Source organism: Elephantulus edwardii, unplaced genomic scaffold, assembly GCF_000299155.1.
Source record: "Elephantulus edwardii isolate Elephantulus edwardi_28Jun2011 unplaced genomic scaffold, EleEdw1.0 scaffold00181, whole genome shotgun sequence".
Classification (NCBI taxonomy): domain Eukaryota; kingdom Metazoa; phylum Chordata; class Mammalia; order Macroscelidea; family Macroscelididae; genus Elephantulus; species Elephantulus edwardii.
The window spans coordinates 5,123,400-5,138,865 of record NW_006399931.1 but is presented as its reverse complement, the minus strand read 5'-3'; the positions used below and the strand labels follow the sequence as shown (position 1 = coordinate 5,138,865).

At 41.3% G+C, this 15,466-nt stretch overlaps 1 protein-coding gene across 1 annotated transcript in view; it reads right to left on the bottom strand.

Moving 5' to 3' along the window:
* Positions 1-3,844: 3,844 nt before the first annotated feature.
* Positions 3,845-15,466, bottom strand: part of GPR37 (G protein-coupled receptor 37 (endothelin receptor type B-like)) — a 33,703-nt gene continuing 22,081 nt past the window's right edge. The window contains exon 2 of the mRNA XM_006896096.1: positions 3,845-4,663. Within this exon, the coding sequence (XP_006896158.1) occupies positions 3,845-4,663 (819 nt within the window). The remainder of the gene's footprint in view (positions 4,664-15,466) is intronic.

Here is a 15,466-nt window from a genome sequence, read left to right as displayed (position 1 = left end):
TGGCAGCCTGCTTTCTGAATGATTGACAGCCTTGGAAACCCTATGGGGCCATTCTACTCTGTCCTACAGGTTACTATGAGCTGGAATTAGGGCTTCAACTTGGAGTTTCTGCTTCTATAAGGAGAATGGAAAGATACTGCACATGATCTGGACTGAAGTGGAATAAAAAATTACTAAAACAAAAGAATATTAGGTAGACAAGTTGTTTTTCATGGGAAACACAAGTCTACATATTAAAAGACTTTAAAATCATTTATACTTGGAAAGATTGTGAATTATCAGCTTCTACTTTAACAGCAGTTGTTGTTAAGTGGCTTTGAGTATAATTCATATGAACAACAGGCCCGATTCCAGTCCTATCCTGTGCCATTCTCATCACCTTTGACATACTTGACCCCATTGCTGCAGTCACTGTGTCAACCTACCTCGTTTAGGGCCCTAACCATGGGTGGTAGGATTTAATAAGAAGGTGCAAGTTGAAAACTATGTGATACTGAAATGACAAAAAGCTAGCCCAGGGGCTGGGGTGGAAGAGGAAAGTTGTATCCCCATTGTCTCTTTGGTTGTTCTGATAGAAGCCAATAGCTTCCTGTCAACTTTCCCCTACAAGAACATTCACACCATTGCCAAACTGCGGTCATGCTGCTCTTTACTCAACAACCTTAAAGCAAGTCCCCATTTTCAGAACAGCTTCTTTCAAATCCTAACTCTTTTAGGATACAGCCTCAATGCATATTTTCAGCATGGTTTCCCTCTTACTAGGTTTCCGGAAACATGTTACATGTTGTATTAATAAATTTAAGATTATCCAAACATATCATCTAGGATAGTTATAAAACTGACATCAGTTGCCTCCAGCCTACAAAACTAGTTACTTTGCCCTAGAATCCTTTTTTTTTCTTTTCTTTATTCATGTAAAGTATTTTAAACTGCCTGTTTACCAGGAGAGGAAACACATCTTTCTTAGATTAGCATTTACCTCTTTGAAACGGTTTTTTCTCTGGCATATGTAAATTATACCTTAAAGTGTTTGTTTACCAGGAAAGGAAAGGCATTTACCTCTTTAAAATCGTATTTTCTCAGTCATATGTAAACTATTTCACAAGTTCTCTACTTCCTAGTAATTTATGTAAACTGTTCTTTTTGAATGTATAGAAAACCTGTAACTTTAACTAACAAAATTACATGTTAAGTAGATTAACATCTAACCCAACTATAAGAGCTGATGACCAGTCTTAGACAAGGAAGCAGTTTTTGAGATGATTCTCACAGCTCTCTCAGATCTGCAATAAAGTGCTTTGGGTATTACAATTCATCTGTCTTACTGGTAACTGACTTACTGACAACTGAATCCCTTGTGGTAACTCTCAGGTCCCAGATCAGGGTACCCATTTATTTTATACCAGCGCCTCATGTTTCTTTCCTCTGTTTAATTAGCTTTCTCCTCCTGGAATCTCCACTCTCCACATCATCATCAACTTTTTGTGTGTTCCAACCTGTTTTTTCTCACTTCCCTGAACTACCTTAACACTGCACCCCTATTTATGACTTCTAACAGATCCCACTTTATATTATAGGTATTTATGTATTTGGATTATTTATTAAGTCTTAAGACTAAACTTTGTTCACCCTTAACTTGCTGCAGGCAAAAACATTGAATCTTTTAGACCCCATGTACTCAATCAATACTTCTTCATTTATAAAGAATGACTTAACTATGACAGGAGATATTGTGGAATCGGGGTTACTGATTTGCTTAGTAGCCAAAACCTCACCGAGATAGAGTCTTGAGAAGTTTTCCAAAAATCTACTCCAGGCATGTGTAAGAAGACAATGATGCCTTGTTTATAATCTCTCTCAAATCCCTTAGAATAGAGAGAACAGGAACAAAAAAATATCTTTCAAGAGCATGTTACTGGCAAAAGAGAGATAGTCTGTGAATTGTCACTTAGCTGATCTGGGTTTCATCTGCAAGTGAGCAGTTTGGGTCAAGTGATTTTTATTTTTCTGGTGCTAAAGTTAAGTGGTTTAAAATGACATCATGTTATAAACCAGAAGGAAAAAAAATATTAGCTCATTTAAGCTAGTACAGAAAATGGCAAAGAGAAAAAACAGTGCAATTCCCAGTCAGAAAACAAGGCTTCTATACTACACATTCTCAGCAGACAGACACCTTATAACCACACACATTCTTTGGTAACTTTTAAATATCATTGAGTCACCAAGGTCACTGTCTCTGCCATTTGATTTATACATGTGTCCCAGGCAGGCATCCTGTACTGCATTCTGCTGCAACCTCAATTCCTTAAGAAGAGGATAGGATTTAAATAAATCAGAAAGGGGAGGTTAGTTTTTCCTGGCAGTTTATAAAATGTCAGGTTAAAGGTAGTATTTAAATATTTGAAGGTTCCAACCAAGAGAGGTGGGAGTTGCTGAGTGGTACAGATAAGATCTCGACAACGAACCACAAGGCTGGGGGTTCCAAACCACCAGAGGCAACACCAGAGAGGTGTGGTGATCTGAAAGGTCACAGCCTTGAAAATGTGACAGAAAAGAGCTCTGCCCTGAAACATGTGGGTCTTGTTACTGGTCATTTATACTACATGCATTATTCTCCTACTGTGTTTGCTAAAAATGCAATCAATTTCCTCTCTTACAGATAAAAAAGGAAAATTCAGAGCTTTGGCTGGGAGTCACAGTGCTTCACAGGGCAGTGTGCATAAGAAATCAGACGACGAGTGCATTGCTTTGAGCCCTTGAATCTACCCATGATTCGCCTGGGATATTCTCAAGCTCTATATGCTCGTTCAGAGATGAATAAGAGAGGAAACTATAGACACTTTCTCTTCACTGTATGCATTAAAGGAGACCTGTTGGTGTGGTGGTTAAAGTGCTCAGATGTAAACTGAAAGGTCATGACTTCGAGTCCACCAGTTGCTCCAAGTGAAAAATGGGGCACTCTGCTTCTGTAAAGACTACAGTCCCAGAAAATCTAGGCGGCTTCTCTCCTGTCCTCGGTCCTTTAGTGTCACTATGAGTCAGGACTGACTTAATGGTTCCAGGTCTGCTGGGGGGAGGGGCTTTTCTAGTTACTCATATTTTATAAATATTTGCACGCAATTTACATCTCTTTCAGAGTATTAAAAATACAGCTTTGTTTTACCATACAATAGAGGTTTTCTGAGCCATGCATATAAAATAGTATTAGTAGGAAAACTTTACAATGTCGTGATGGCCTACCTTAAAGGAAAATGTAATTATAAAACAATAAGGCCAACTTGAAATTGTGCATAGGACCAGTAACTGTGTCTTTAAGGCAATTAAAAAATTTATTGAATCGTGGTTAAAAGCAGATTGACAATGACAGTAAAGAATAAAGTAATTTATTTGGTGCTACTTTGTGAATGCTTCTAGCTACAAGTCATCTCCACCCATGTACACATCGCTTCTGCTTCCGTCACAACTCAGACAAAGTTTCCTGCAAAGTCATAGGTTTAGAGTGGATATACAATGATTACATTGTAAAAATAAAGAAAGAAAACTAGCATTTCAGTAAGTTAAGGTGCAGTAACTTTTCTCAAATAAAATATTAGCACCATACCAGATAAAATCAACTAAACCCTACTGGCCTCCTTGTTTTTTTAAAATAACTAAATAGAAACATTTTGGAAAGCACAAATATTAATTTGCAAAACCAGTGCGACCACAGTTAAATCTTACTCTCTCTCTTTTTTTTTTTTTTGCACTTCCCACCTGTCAGGAAAAAAAATTCTGACGTAAAAACGATCCCAGGAGATTCAACTCCAGCAAAGAGACGAGTCCAGTCCAACCAAGCGCTGCCCCTTCAGCAGTGAGTCCCCACCGAGGCGAAAGTGGACATTTCCCTGCGGATGGTGCTGAAGGGCGACAGCTCGAGCTCCGTGGTGTACTCGTTGTCGTTGTCGTCACTGGTCACCGTGGAGGCCTTCTGGATGCACTCCTCGCAGCAGCAACAGCAGCACTCCATGAAGGCGCGGCTGAAGGGTTTGCAGAGACAGAAGAGCAGGACCGGCGTGACGCACGACTTGAAGAACAGCAGGAACTGGCTGATGATGTTCAGGAGGTCCATCGTCTGCTGCGAGACGCCCGTGGCCATGTAGGCCGTGACGATGTTGCAGATGTTCTCTGGGATGATGCAAAACCCGTACAAGATGGTCAGAGCCACGACCGTGCAGTTCATCTGGCTCTCCAGCTGGATCTGCCGCTTATTGCCCCGAGTGCAGGCCTTCTCGGCCTTGCGGATCTTCCTGGCGGTCACGAGCGAGCAGGTGATGGTGAAGAGCGTGGGCAGGCAGAAGTAGCAGCCGAAGTACCACCAGAGCCGGGCGCTGTCGTAGGTGAGGGCCAGGACGTAGATGGTGTCCGGCAGGTCCGGGGACACCTTGATGACGCAGCGCTGCGCGGGCGCACGACCACTCAGCCCCAGCTCGTCCTGGCTCAGCTGGCGCAGAACCACCTCGGGCAGGGCCAGCAGCAGGGCGCCCACCCAGATCACGGCCAGCTTGGCGGTGGTGGAGGAGCAGTTCTCGATCATCTCGTAGTACATCTGCACGTTGGTGGCCGCGCGGAAGCGGTCAATGCACAGTGCACACAGCGTGAAGGTGGTGACTCCGAGCGAGGCGACCTGGGGGAGCAACAGAGAGGACTCTCATTCCATGAGGTCTGTGCAGGGTCAAAGCAGCAACACGCTTTCCTCCCTGCCCTCCCCCCCCCCCCCAGTTCGTTTTTCTCTTTGAAGAAAATTTTTTTTTCATTGTTATACACCCCCCCCCCAAGTCCACAGTCCATTTTATTATACATTTCTTTTTCTGTAATCTTGTCATGGAAATAATACCTAACTATCTATTCCTTTAAAACAGTTCTCTCTTTCATCTGTTTCAATGCAGTATATACATTATGTATCTCCTTTTTTCTTAGGTTCCCCCCAACCCTGATGTCAGTCCCATTTTACAACACTGGGACTATGCATTATTTGTCTTTTTGTGAATACGCTATAAAAATATGTTGTATTAAAAATCATTAATTAAAAAAAAAGAAAAAATACTATGGAAAGTACAAGAAGCCAGAAATAAAAGAATATATATTATTTCTTTAAAAAACAACAACAACAAAACAAAACAACCCAGTAATACGGTTGGCAGGAGAGTCCAGAAGGAAGAGAAATGCACGTTGGGGAAAGGCCTGGGAAAGCTGGCTTGGGACTAGCAGATTGGTTTTACGCTAAAAACCTATTACTGAGAAGTAGGAGAGTCAATTGTAACTCATGGAAGCTTGTACACGTCAGAACACAACTGTGCTCCACACCATGATTTTAATGGTGGAGAGATAGATAGATAGATAGATAGATAGATAGATAGATAGATAGACAGGCAGACAGACAGACAGGAGAGAGAGATGCAGATATAGAGATATGTTGTTGTTGTTGTTGTTTAATGCCATCGAGTCATAGACGACTCATAGCGACCCTATGAACGAACAGCCTGAGCACTATTCGTACATAGAGTTTCTGGAGGCAAGCCATTTCGGAAGTGGATGCCGCTGCTGCTTCCAGGCTTGATTTAGTCGGGAAGCTCCAGCCAACACTGTCCACCATGGGTGCCATTACCACGATTGGCACATCACTGTCACAGGCTTCAGCATCACAGCAACCAAGAGTTACCTCTGTACAGCAATGTGCAGACCAGTGCTATACCACCTAGAAGAATGGCCTCCCACGAGCCTGAGGAGGAGCCAGCCAAACCAGGAACAACATGGCCACTTCTTCCCAGTCGCCTTGGGCTTAAGGCTCCCTCCTGGTTCAAACCCTAGGCCCAGGCTGGCTAGCCTCACTCCAGGGACAGAGCAAACCTGCACGTCAAATAGATATATAGATATATATCTCAAGATTATAAATATTTTTTGTCCCCAAGTCTGTCTTGTGTCAAATGTGTATGTAAGCTGAACTAGCTAAGTAAGGTTCATCAGTTAATAAGATGTTTATCTTGGCTTATCTCTCAACTCATTGTCATCAAGTCCAACTCAGTGATTTACAGCCTCTGGCCACCTGTTGGAGGGTCAGCTATGAGAGTCCCAACTTGATGAGAAGGAGCTGAGTTTTTTACAGTGAAAGAAGATTAAAACTAGGAACTTGGGAATAAGCTAGTCCAATAGCACTTATTTTGTCAACAAGAAAACAAACTGAAGTGCAAACCCAAGGTATAAAGAGGCTGCCAAATACAACAAGAAATGTACAATCTAGAGAGGATAAAAATGATGCATGGGACCTTCTAAAGATTAAATCCATGTGTGCATCAAAAACTTTTTCCACCACGTTGAAAAGAAAACCTACAGATTGTGAACAAACAGTTGGTAATACCATCTCAGACAAAGGTCTTATAGCAAAAGTTTACAGAATACTGCTGGACCTCCACAAGAAAAAGACTGATAACCCTATTACAAAATGGGCAAAAGACATGGAAAGAATTTTCACAGAGAAAGATATTTGAATGGCCAACAGGCACATGAAAAAATGCTCCAAATCACTGGCAATAAGAGAGATGCATATCAAAGCCACAATGAGATACCATCTCACTCCAGTAACAGTGGGAAAGTTTAACAGGGCAGCAAGTAATAGATGTTGGAGAGGATGTGGTGAGATAGGAACTCTTACACATTGTTGGTGGGACTGTACAATGTTGCAACCATTCTGCAAGGCAGTTTGGCACCTCCTCAAAAACCTAAACATAGAAATTCCATATATTCCATATGTTCCAAATTCCATATTCCAGCTATTCTACTACTTGAAATATACCCTGAGAAAATGAGAACTGAGGTACAAACTAAGATTTGCACACCAATGTTCATAGCAGCATTATTCACCATCGCAAGAACATGGAAACAGACCAAATGTCCAACCACAAACAAATGGATTGAGAAATTATGGCACATTCACACAACAGAATACTATGCAGCATGCAGGAGCAATAACTTTGTAAATTATTACCTACCTTGGGAGGACTGAAGAGCATTATGCTAAGTGCACTAACTCAGTCCCAAAAGGATAAATATTGTATAAAACCATTATTGTAGAATGAGTCTAAGGATCCAAGAGGGGTGGGAGAGGGTGGAAGCAGAGGGCTGAGGATGTGCGAGGGAAGGGGATTAATCATGGGTCATACAATTTGATGGTGAGGAAACTCAAAAGAATTTGTTCTTGAAGATAATGTATTCATATTTTGTAAATAAACTAGTAGAAAATTTTTAAAAAAGAAAACAAATTAAAGACTCCAAGATCACAGTTGCGGTGAAAATGCCCATCATTAGGAGATGTAAATGAGGAGGATGGGGAGTTGGGTGGTTGGTTCTCATTTTCATTTCTGAAAAGGACGGCCTTGTTTTCCAGCACGGGGTGGTCAATCCTGTTCCTATGTTGTCATTGTTAGGTGCCTTCAAGTCAAGCACAACTCATAGCGACCCTGTGAACACCAGATCTGTCCCACCCTGTGCCATCCTCACAATCTCTGACACACTTGAGCCCACTGCTGTAGCTTCTGTGTCAATCCACCTGATAGAGGGTCTTCTCTCTCACTGACCCTTCACCTTCCCAAGCATGTTGTCCCTTCCCAATGAACACACCCAAAGTATATCAGCTGAAGGTTTATCATCTTTGTCTTCAAGGAGGCCTCAGGGTCCATCTTTTGCAAGATATGTCTGTCTGTCCTTTTTGAAGTCCATGGGATATTCATAGTCTCCTATTATAACGCCTGACAGCGGGCACTTAAGAATTTACTGTTTCACAGAGAGTAGCTGATTAAAGAGATCTCTTCTATTTTTTTTTCTAAACAGCAGAGAAAATAATTGTGAAATGCATATGCTTATGGAAAAAGAAGGACATGAAATTGTCTAGAGACCAAAATCAACAAGAGTATATTGCGAAGAAGTCAGGACCCTCACCACAGCTTGGTGTTTGCCTTAAGGGTATCTGCTAATTCTAGTGAGAAAGTCCAGATCATTAGCTAGAAGGGTAGGGGGCACATGACCAGACACACTGAGCCAGGAAACAAAATTGGGGTCAACATGGGTGAGCAGTGGGTCAAAGATCACCCCTAAGTTTGTGAACTCCCCAAACAGTAGCATCTTCAGGATGTAGAAGTGGGAAATGGGAGAAGTTGCTTGTATTACAGATTTGGACATGGGTGAGCTGAAGAGGAAATGAAAGGGGTGGGGGCGGGAGAAGGGCAAACTCCTAACTAGAAACCTGTACTTACTGGAGGCCAGAGAAATCCAAAACACACTTGAAAACCATTTAGGAACTTGGTAGAATTAAACACAAATCATTTCCAGAAGAACAGACTTTAAAAAAATAATCACCCAAGCATCAGTGAAATCCCACAGATCCCATTTACTCGGAACAGGAGTTTAAAACCAAAAACAAAACAAAACAAAAAATCACCAATTGCTACAGGCAGCAGAAGTGATGTGTCAAAGGAAACAAGCTACAGAATCAGGCATGAAATAAGTACACCTATCACAAAAGGGAGCTCTGGGGGTTATGTAAGAAGCTGTACTGACAACCCAAAGGTAAGCGGTTTGAATCCACCAGCTGCTCTGAGGGAGAAGGGTGGGCAATCTCCCCCTGTGCAACTTACAGTTTTCTGAAAACCCGCTATAGCAGGTCAGTTAGAAGTCGGTTGCAACTCCATAGCAAGGAGTTCATGAAATAAATAGAGTCATTATTTGTATATTTAAACAAAGATAAAGAACAAAATGTTAAATTTTCATGTAAGAAAAACGAAGATAATATTTGAGATGTGGAAACAACGACCTAGTTGGATGAGCTACTCTGGGCTGTGCCCACACTCGAGTGTGCCCACACTCCACTTGCCATCGTCAGGGAGTTCACGGATCACAGCTCTAGGTCATGCTGTTGCAGAAGGGCAAGGAAGAAAATGAAAATACACTCTTCACATGTATTTTATTAGAACTCAAAGGGATGGTGTTGACAGAAGGAAAGCCATTTGTCATAATAATTTTAACACTCAAAATATTAGTTGTTTATCGGTTGCATTCAAGCTGTCAGTCTCCATTAGTATTGTGATTTGTATACAGATTTCATTTCCTGAGAGTTCTAATATCAAATAGTGTCCTCTAGTTACACAGTGCAATGTGCAATGGCACATCAAACTGTATCCCTGAGTTTTAACATGGAAAATAAGGATATTGTAACTATATATATTATTTCTCTACTCTCAAAACTACTAACGGAGGCAGTCTAAAACTCAGTTATAATATTGTATTAACTACAAGAGAAGTGAAAATAAAAATGTTCATGATTAAATAGAATAAAATTGAAATTCCACTTCTAAAGCCTCTAGAAGGTCTCCCATAAACCTCAGCATAAAAGAGATTATGTACATAACTGTCCTCAGAAAGCAATTTCTAGATTCACGCTTTTAGAATTACCTCTCAAATTAATAAGTTACTCACATTTATGATCGTTTGGTTTACATCTACACTGGAAACACAAATAATTATAAAACTGAGGTCCACATTGGACAACTGGTTTTTGACGCTTTTTTTTTAAAAAAAAATCAGTGACGGCGGCACTTAGGATGGGAATCTGAAAAAAACCAGTCATTTTTTTTTAGATTGCCCTTTTTTTATTAATTAATTTATTAATTTTTCATTTCAATGAACATCTACAGAGATTTTGGGATTCCGTTCATTCATTGTTGCACCCTTCTCCCTGCCCCCCCCCCATTTGCTCCTCTCCTTGAAAAGCAAAAGAAAAACTCCCTCATTGGTACACAATCAATCGCTCCCGCACATCCCCCACCCCCACCCCCACCCCAAATATAATCCACTCTGCAACCCTCGTTCCATACTCTTATGATAAATATAATGCCCTAAAATATAATACTTTTAAACTATTCTCTCCCCCATAGACTTCAAAACCACTGTCATTTTTTTAAAGGTCTACATCAAAGAGGATTAGGTGAACATTGTAGTACATTTTATTTTATTCTATAGGTTTGTTAAAACAACAACAACCAAAACCAAAAAACAAACCAGAAAACACCAAACTTAGGCTTTCCAAATGTTTTAATTCATGGTAGGGATGACAAAAATTCTCAGTGAGACACATACAGACCTCAACAAGGTGTTCTGTGCTGTTAACACAGAGGTAAATCTTTATATAAGTTTCCTTGTCACCTTCTACATGCCACTGTACGCCCTGAGTCAGTCCACAAATAAAAAGCTACAAATGCTTTATGCTGACATTCTGAATAATATTTCTATACACAGGAAAGTCAGGAACATGAAAACATTAGACTCTGAGGACGACAATCTGTTAGAAGATCAGACTGTCTGTCTACTCAGTCTTGTCTCATTGCTTACAAAGAACACACAGCACCCAAGGTACACCAGCTCCTTTCTTACTAACCCCCCTCGGTTTCAATCTTGAGATTTAAAATCTAGAGCAATTATCACAAGCATCTGCATACTTAACTCCGAGCTGGTTACAAAGCACTTTGTGAGAGGTAATAACAAATGAATGTGGGTGGGCATGCATTAGAGAGAGTGTTAGCTTGCCAACTCCTTGGAGAGCCCCGGCTGAGCTACACATCCACACTAATTAGACGCTCACTCCCTTGAAAGGCAAAGCGGCAAATGTTTTCTAGGTGCCACACAATCTCATTTCACAGAATAACAAAAAACCAAGGTAAATTTCAAGCAGGATTAGCATGTGCTACAGGATCTCTGGAATTCTTCCACACTGGATCTTGCTTATAATGAATGCTCAGTTGTTCGGTGAAATCCCATTAGAGTTCTTTTCTGAGTGAAAACCTCATACATACTTCATCTGCACTTCTCTAATATTTATGGGCTGGAACAGTGATTAATTGCTCGATGTTACTGACAGGCGAGTGTTTCGAACCCATGAACTGCTCTATCAGAGGTGGCAGCCTGCTCCCAGAAAGCTGTTTTTGTTAGTTGCTGTCAGGCCATGTTCCAGCCTAGGACAATCTGCTGTCCTGTCCTGTTCCCTCCTCACAACTGTTGCTCTGCTTCAAGTCACTGTGTCGATCCACCTCACGATCATCCTCCTCTTCATGGACCCTTTACCAAGAGAGCTCTGGTGGTGTGGTCCATAGGGAGTCGCTCTGCTAAGCCAAAGGCTGTCCCTCTCTGGAGGTTCAAATCCACCAGTGGGGCAGTGGAAGAGAAAAATGGGCAATCTCTTCTCATGCAATTTATAGCCTCAGAAACCAAATCAATTACGAGTCTACCCCAACGGGATGACATCGAGAGAAAAAAATAGAAAGAGGTCGTTTTTATATTGCCACACAAGATGCCTATTTCCAAGGATTGATTCCTTCTGATAACAAGCCCAAAGTAAGAAAAATGAAATCTCACCATATTCTTCTAAAGAACATTCTTTTAAGACAGATGTGTCAATTCTCCTGGCAGTTCAATAGTAGTCAATATCCTGCATAATACTGAATAAACATATTCCACAGATTTTGTTGTTTGGTACCATCAAGTCAGTACTTCCTTACAGTTGACCCTCCAGCAGGTTTTCAGAGGCAATAAATTACACTGGCAGAGATTGTTTATCTTTCTCCCATCGAGCAGCTAGTGGACTTGAACCATGTGCCTCTGGGTAGGCGGTATAACTCCTAATCCACCATGCCACCAGACCCCCCTACAGTCATGGAACTCCTGGGAGACCATTCTACTCTGCCAACAGAATCCCTATGAATTAGAACAGACTTGACAGCAACAGGCTTTGTGTCCTTCTTGGAGGCAATACCTCAATAGCACACGTGGTTTACCCTCTGCTACTAACTGAAAGGTGGGCAGTTCAATGCCACCCAGCAGTGCCACAAAAGGAAGGCTTGCCAAACTGATTCTGTAGATTACAGTTTCAAAAAGGGATCCAGAAAACCAAAACCAAAAAACCAAACTGTGGAAATGAGTTTCACTCTGTAGCTCACGCTGACACCAAGAGCTGGAATGGACTTAGGGATCCGGCTTTTACTCCTCTTACCTAATCATAGATTGAAGGACCCTCTCTAGTTTTGTATACATACTCACTGAAGCTCTTTCTCCTAGCTTCCTGTTTTCAATTTTTTTTTACTGCATCTCCTGGAATTTGGACCCAGCTAAAGCAGTGTGATCTAGAAAGGTCCTAAGAGGCATAGGGAAAAGTCTCAAGAAAATACTTGAGTCTCAGAGAAAAAAAAATAGGAAATCAAAAGATGAATTGCTGTGGGGAAGGCTGCTATCAGGGACGTCTCCAAAGTGCTAAAGAGCAATGATGTCAGACTGGAGATTAAGGTGTGCCGTAATTAATGATGCAGGCCATTGTCTTTGCAATTACTTTTATGCATCAGAGAGCTGGGCAATGACCAGGGTTGACAGAAGATGAATGGGTGCCTTTGATCTGTGGTGCTGGAGAAGAGTCTTGAACATATCATGGAATACCAAGGGAATAAACAGGTTTATTCTGGAGAAGATAAACTCTGTCTTACATATTTGGGGCATGTGGCCAGGAAGGACCAGTTCTTGGAGGACGTCATTCTTGGAAGGTGGAGGGCCAATGCAGGAAAGGAAGATCCTGGCTGCTTTGGATCGAGACAGTACCTGGGGTAATGGTAGTAGGTGTGTCAGAGACAGTGAGACTGGCTCAGCATAGAGCAGAGTTCAGAGCTACTATCTATAGAGTCACTTTGAGTTGTGACTTGATGGCATATAACAATAAAATCCAGCTATCACTGGCAATGCAATCACCAACAGCAGCTGTTCCCAAACCAACACCAAATGCGAGTCTTCCACATCTCTTCCCAACAGCTACCACTGCACAGAGAGTTAGTGCTTCAGATATTTTTCTATGATTTTACTTAAGCATTAGATTTTATGGTGTGAAAGAACAGCAGAAGTAGAAACACCCTGCTCAGGACTTTGCCAAGTTATGTACAGACAGCTTTGAACATATGTAAAGAATTAGTTGCACACCTTAGAAATGAGTTGATAAAAATCTGAATAATGGGCAGGGTGGTGGCCTAATTTCTGCTTACCCAAACGTGAAAATCTGGCCATGCAATTAAAATGCCTAAGTAGTGGGCTAACGCGAAAAGATTTCCATCACAGTTTTTAAGTACACTTGTTTATATACAGCCCATTTAAGAATTCTGCCAAGATGAATGGTGCAATTATATGCAATTATAAAATGGTATCGTGATTGCTGAATCTTCTGCATTTAATGACCATATCTGATTGCTAAAATTCAATATCACTGTGAAATATGCTCTTAGGAACAGTGCTGTTAAGCATTGGGTAGTTCTTTGACACAAAGCCCCGAGAGATGGACGGAGTTAAGATGCAATCTCTTATTAATTAAACTGCAATGGGAAGATTAATGAACAGCAACAAAAGCAGAACAGTAAATACTTTTAATAGTCAAGATTATTAATCTTGAGAATTTCAAGATCAGAGAAAAACATTTTTAACACTTTGACAAAACTGCTGAAGCATTTTGAGGGGATTGGCATAAAAACACAGAAGGAAAGGAATGAGACAACCCAAAGATCTTCCCTCCAAACACTAATGGTCTGCTCATCTCTGTTTCAGAAAGTAAAAAAAAAAATAGCTCTGGTGCACTGCAATCAAAAAGGTGCATGGTTAGAACCCTAGTTCAAACCCAACACTGCTCCGCAGGAGAAGTACGGACAATCTCCTCCCATGTGATGTCCTGCTTTTTAAAAACCTGCTGGAAGATCAACTTTGAGATGGTTCTGACTCCAGGACACACATACCAAGAACAACAACAGGAAGTTCCTTCCTAATCAATGTCCAGAGTAGCGTTGGGCAGCTACAGTCACCACCAGGATGGTTGGTGGGCACAGGAGGGGCAGGGAGTCAAAGCCAGATCACTCAGCAAGAAAATGCAGGTGTAGGGTCAAGGGGTTCTCTTCCTGATCACCCTTACACTATTTGCAATGAGGTAAGGCTTAACGCTGCATCAGTGGTAGGTAGAGAGGACTGGATGAGTACAAACAGAAAGATACACACTGACAGGCATATATGAGCCCTCATGACACAGTGATAAAGTGCTTGGCTACAAACTAAAAGGTCAATTTAAACTCTCATTTTGAACCACTGCTTAGCAGGGGAAAGAAATGGCTGTTTTCATAAAGATCACACACACACACACACACACACACACACACACTTTATTATGCTTATGTGAAACCTATACACAGATGAACAAACAGCTGTTTAAACATAACAGGGAGGTAGTACATCATTTAAAATCAGGAAAGATGCCTAAGTTGCAGTGTTATTCACAATAGCAGGCATATGGAAACAGCTCAGATGCCCATCAACAAATGAATGGATCGAGAAATTGTGATATATTTACACAATGGAATATTATGCAGCACTAAGGAATAATGATTTTGTAAAATTCTAAATCACATGGGAGAGTCCAGAGAGCATTATGCTGAGTGAACTAACTCAGCCTCATAGGGACAAATACTGCACAAGAACATTATTGTAAAGTAGAAGGATTACTAGTAAGATGTGTATAAATGTCCAAAAGGGAACAAAGAAAAGAAGATGGAGGGTGGAAAAAAGGGAAAGGTGGAAATCACTAGGATAGCAGAGGTTAGTGGGCAGATTGAGGGGAAATATTCAATGGGAGCTCGAAAACAAAGTGTAAGAATAGGCACAGATCAATGGTTGTTAATTAGATTACCACTGGGATACAGTATATAGGATTGTATGAAACACAATATATATGAGAGACTGCATGGAACATAAGGAATATGAAAGAAACTCAATGCCAATGAACCACTATATGAAAACTAATTGCTGTTGTTGTTGTTACGTGCTGTCGGGTCACTTGCAACTCATAGCGACCCTATGTACAACAGCTGTAAACTCTGCTCTGTCCTGTGCCAATCGCACTGTCTCCAACACATTCATCCCGATTGCTCCAGTCACCGAATCAATCCATCTCCCAGAGGGCCTTCCCCTCCTGCGCCTGCCTTCCACCCTCCCAAGCATGATGTCCTTCTCCAAAGACCAGTCTCTCCTTACAACATGACCAAAGTATGTCAGACGAAGCCCCAGAATCCTTGCCTCCAAGAAGCAGCCCGGTTTAACCCTCTCCAGGCTGAATCTGCTTGTTCTCTTAGCAGTCCATGGCACCTTCAGCACTCTTCTCCAACACCAAAGCTCAAAGGCATCAATTCTCCTTCTATCCTCCTTGGTCATTGTTCAGTTCGCTGAAGCATAACAAGTGATTACAAAGACCATGGCCTGTACCAGATGCACCTTTGTCTCCAGAGAAACACCATTGCTCTTGACTTTAGAGATGTCCCTAACTGCAGACTTTCCCATGGCAATACGTCTTTTAATTTCCTGCTTACTAGTGCCAAGA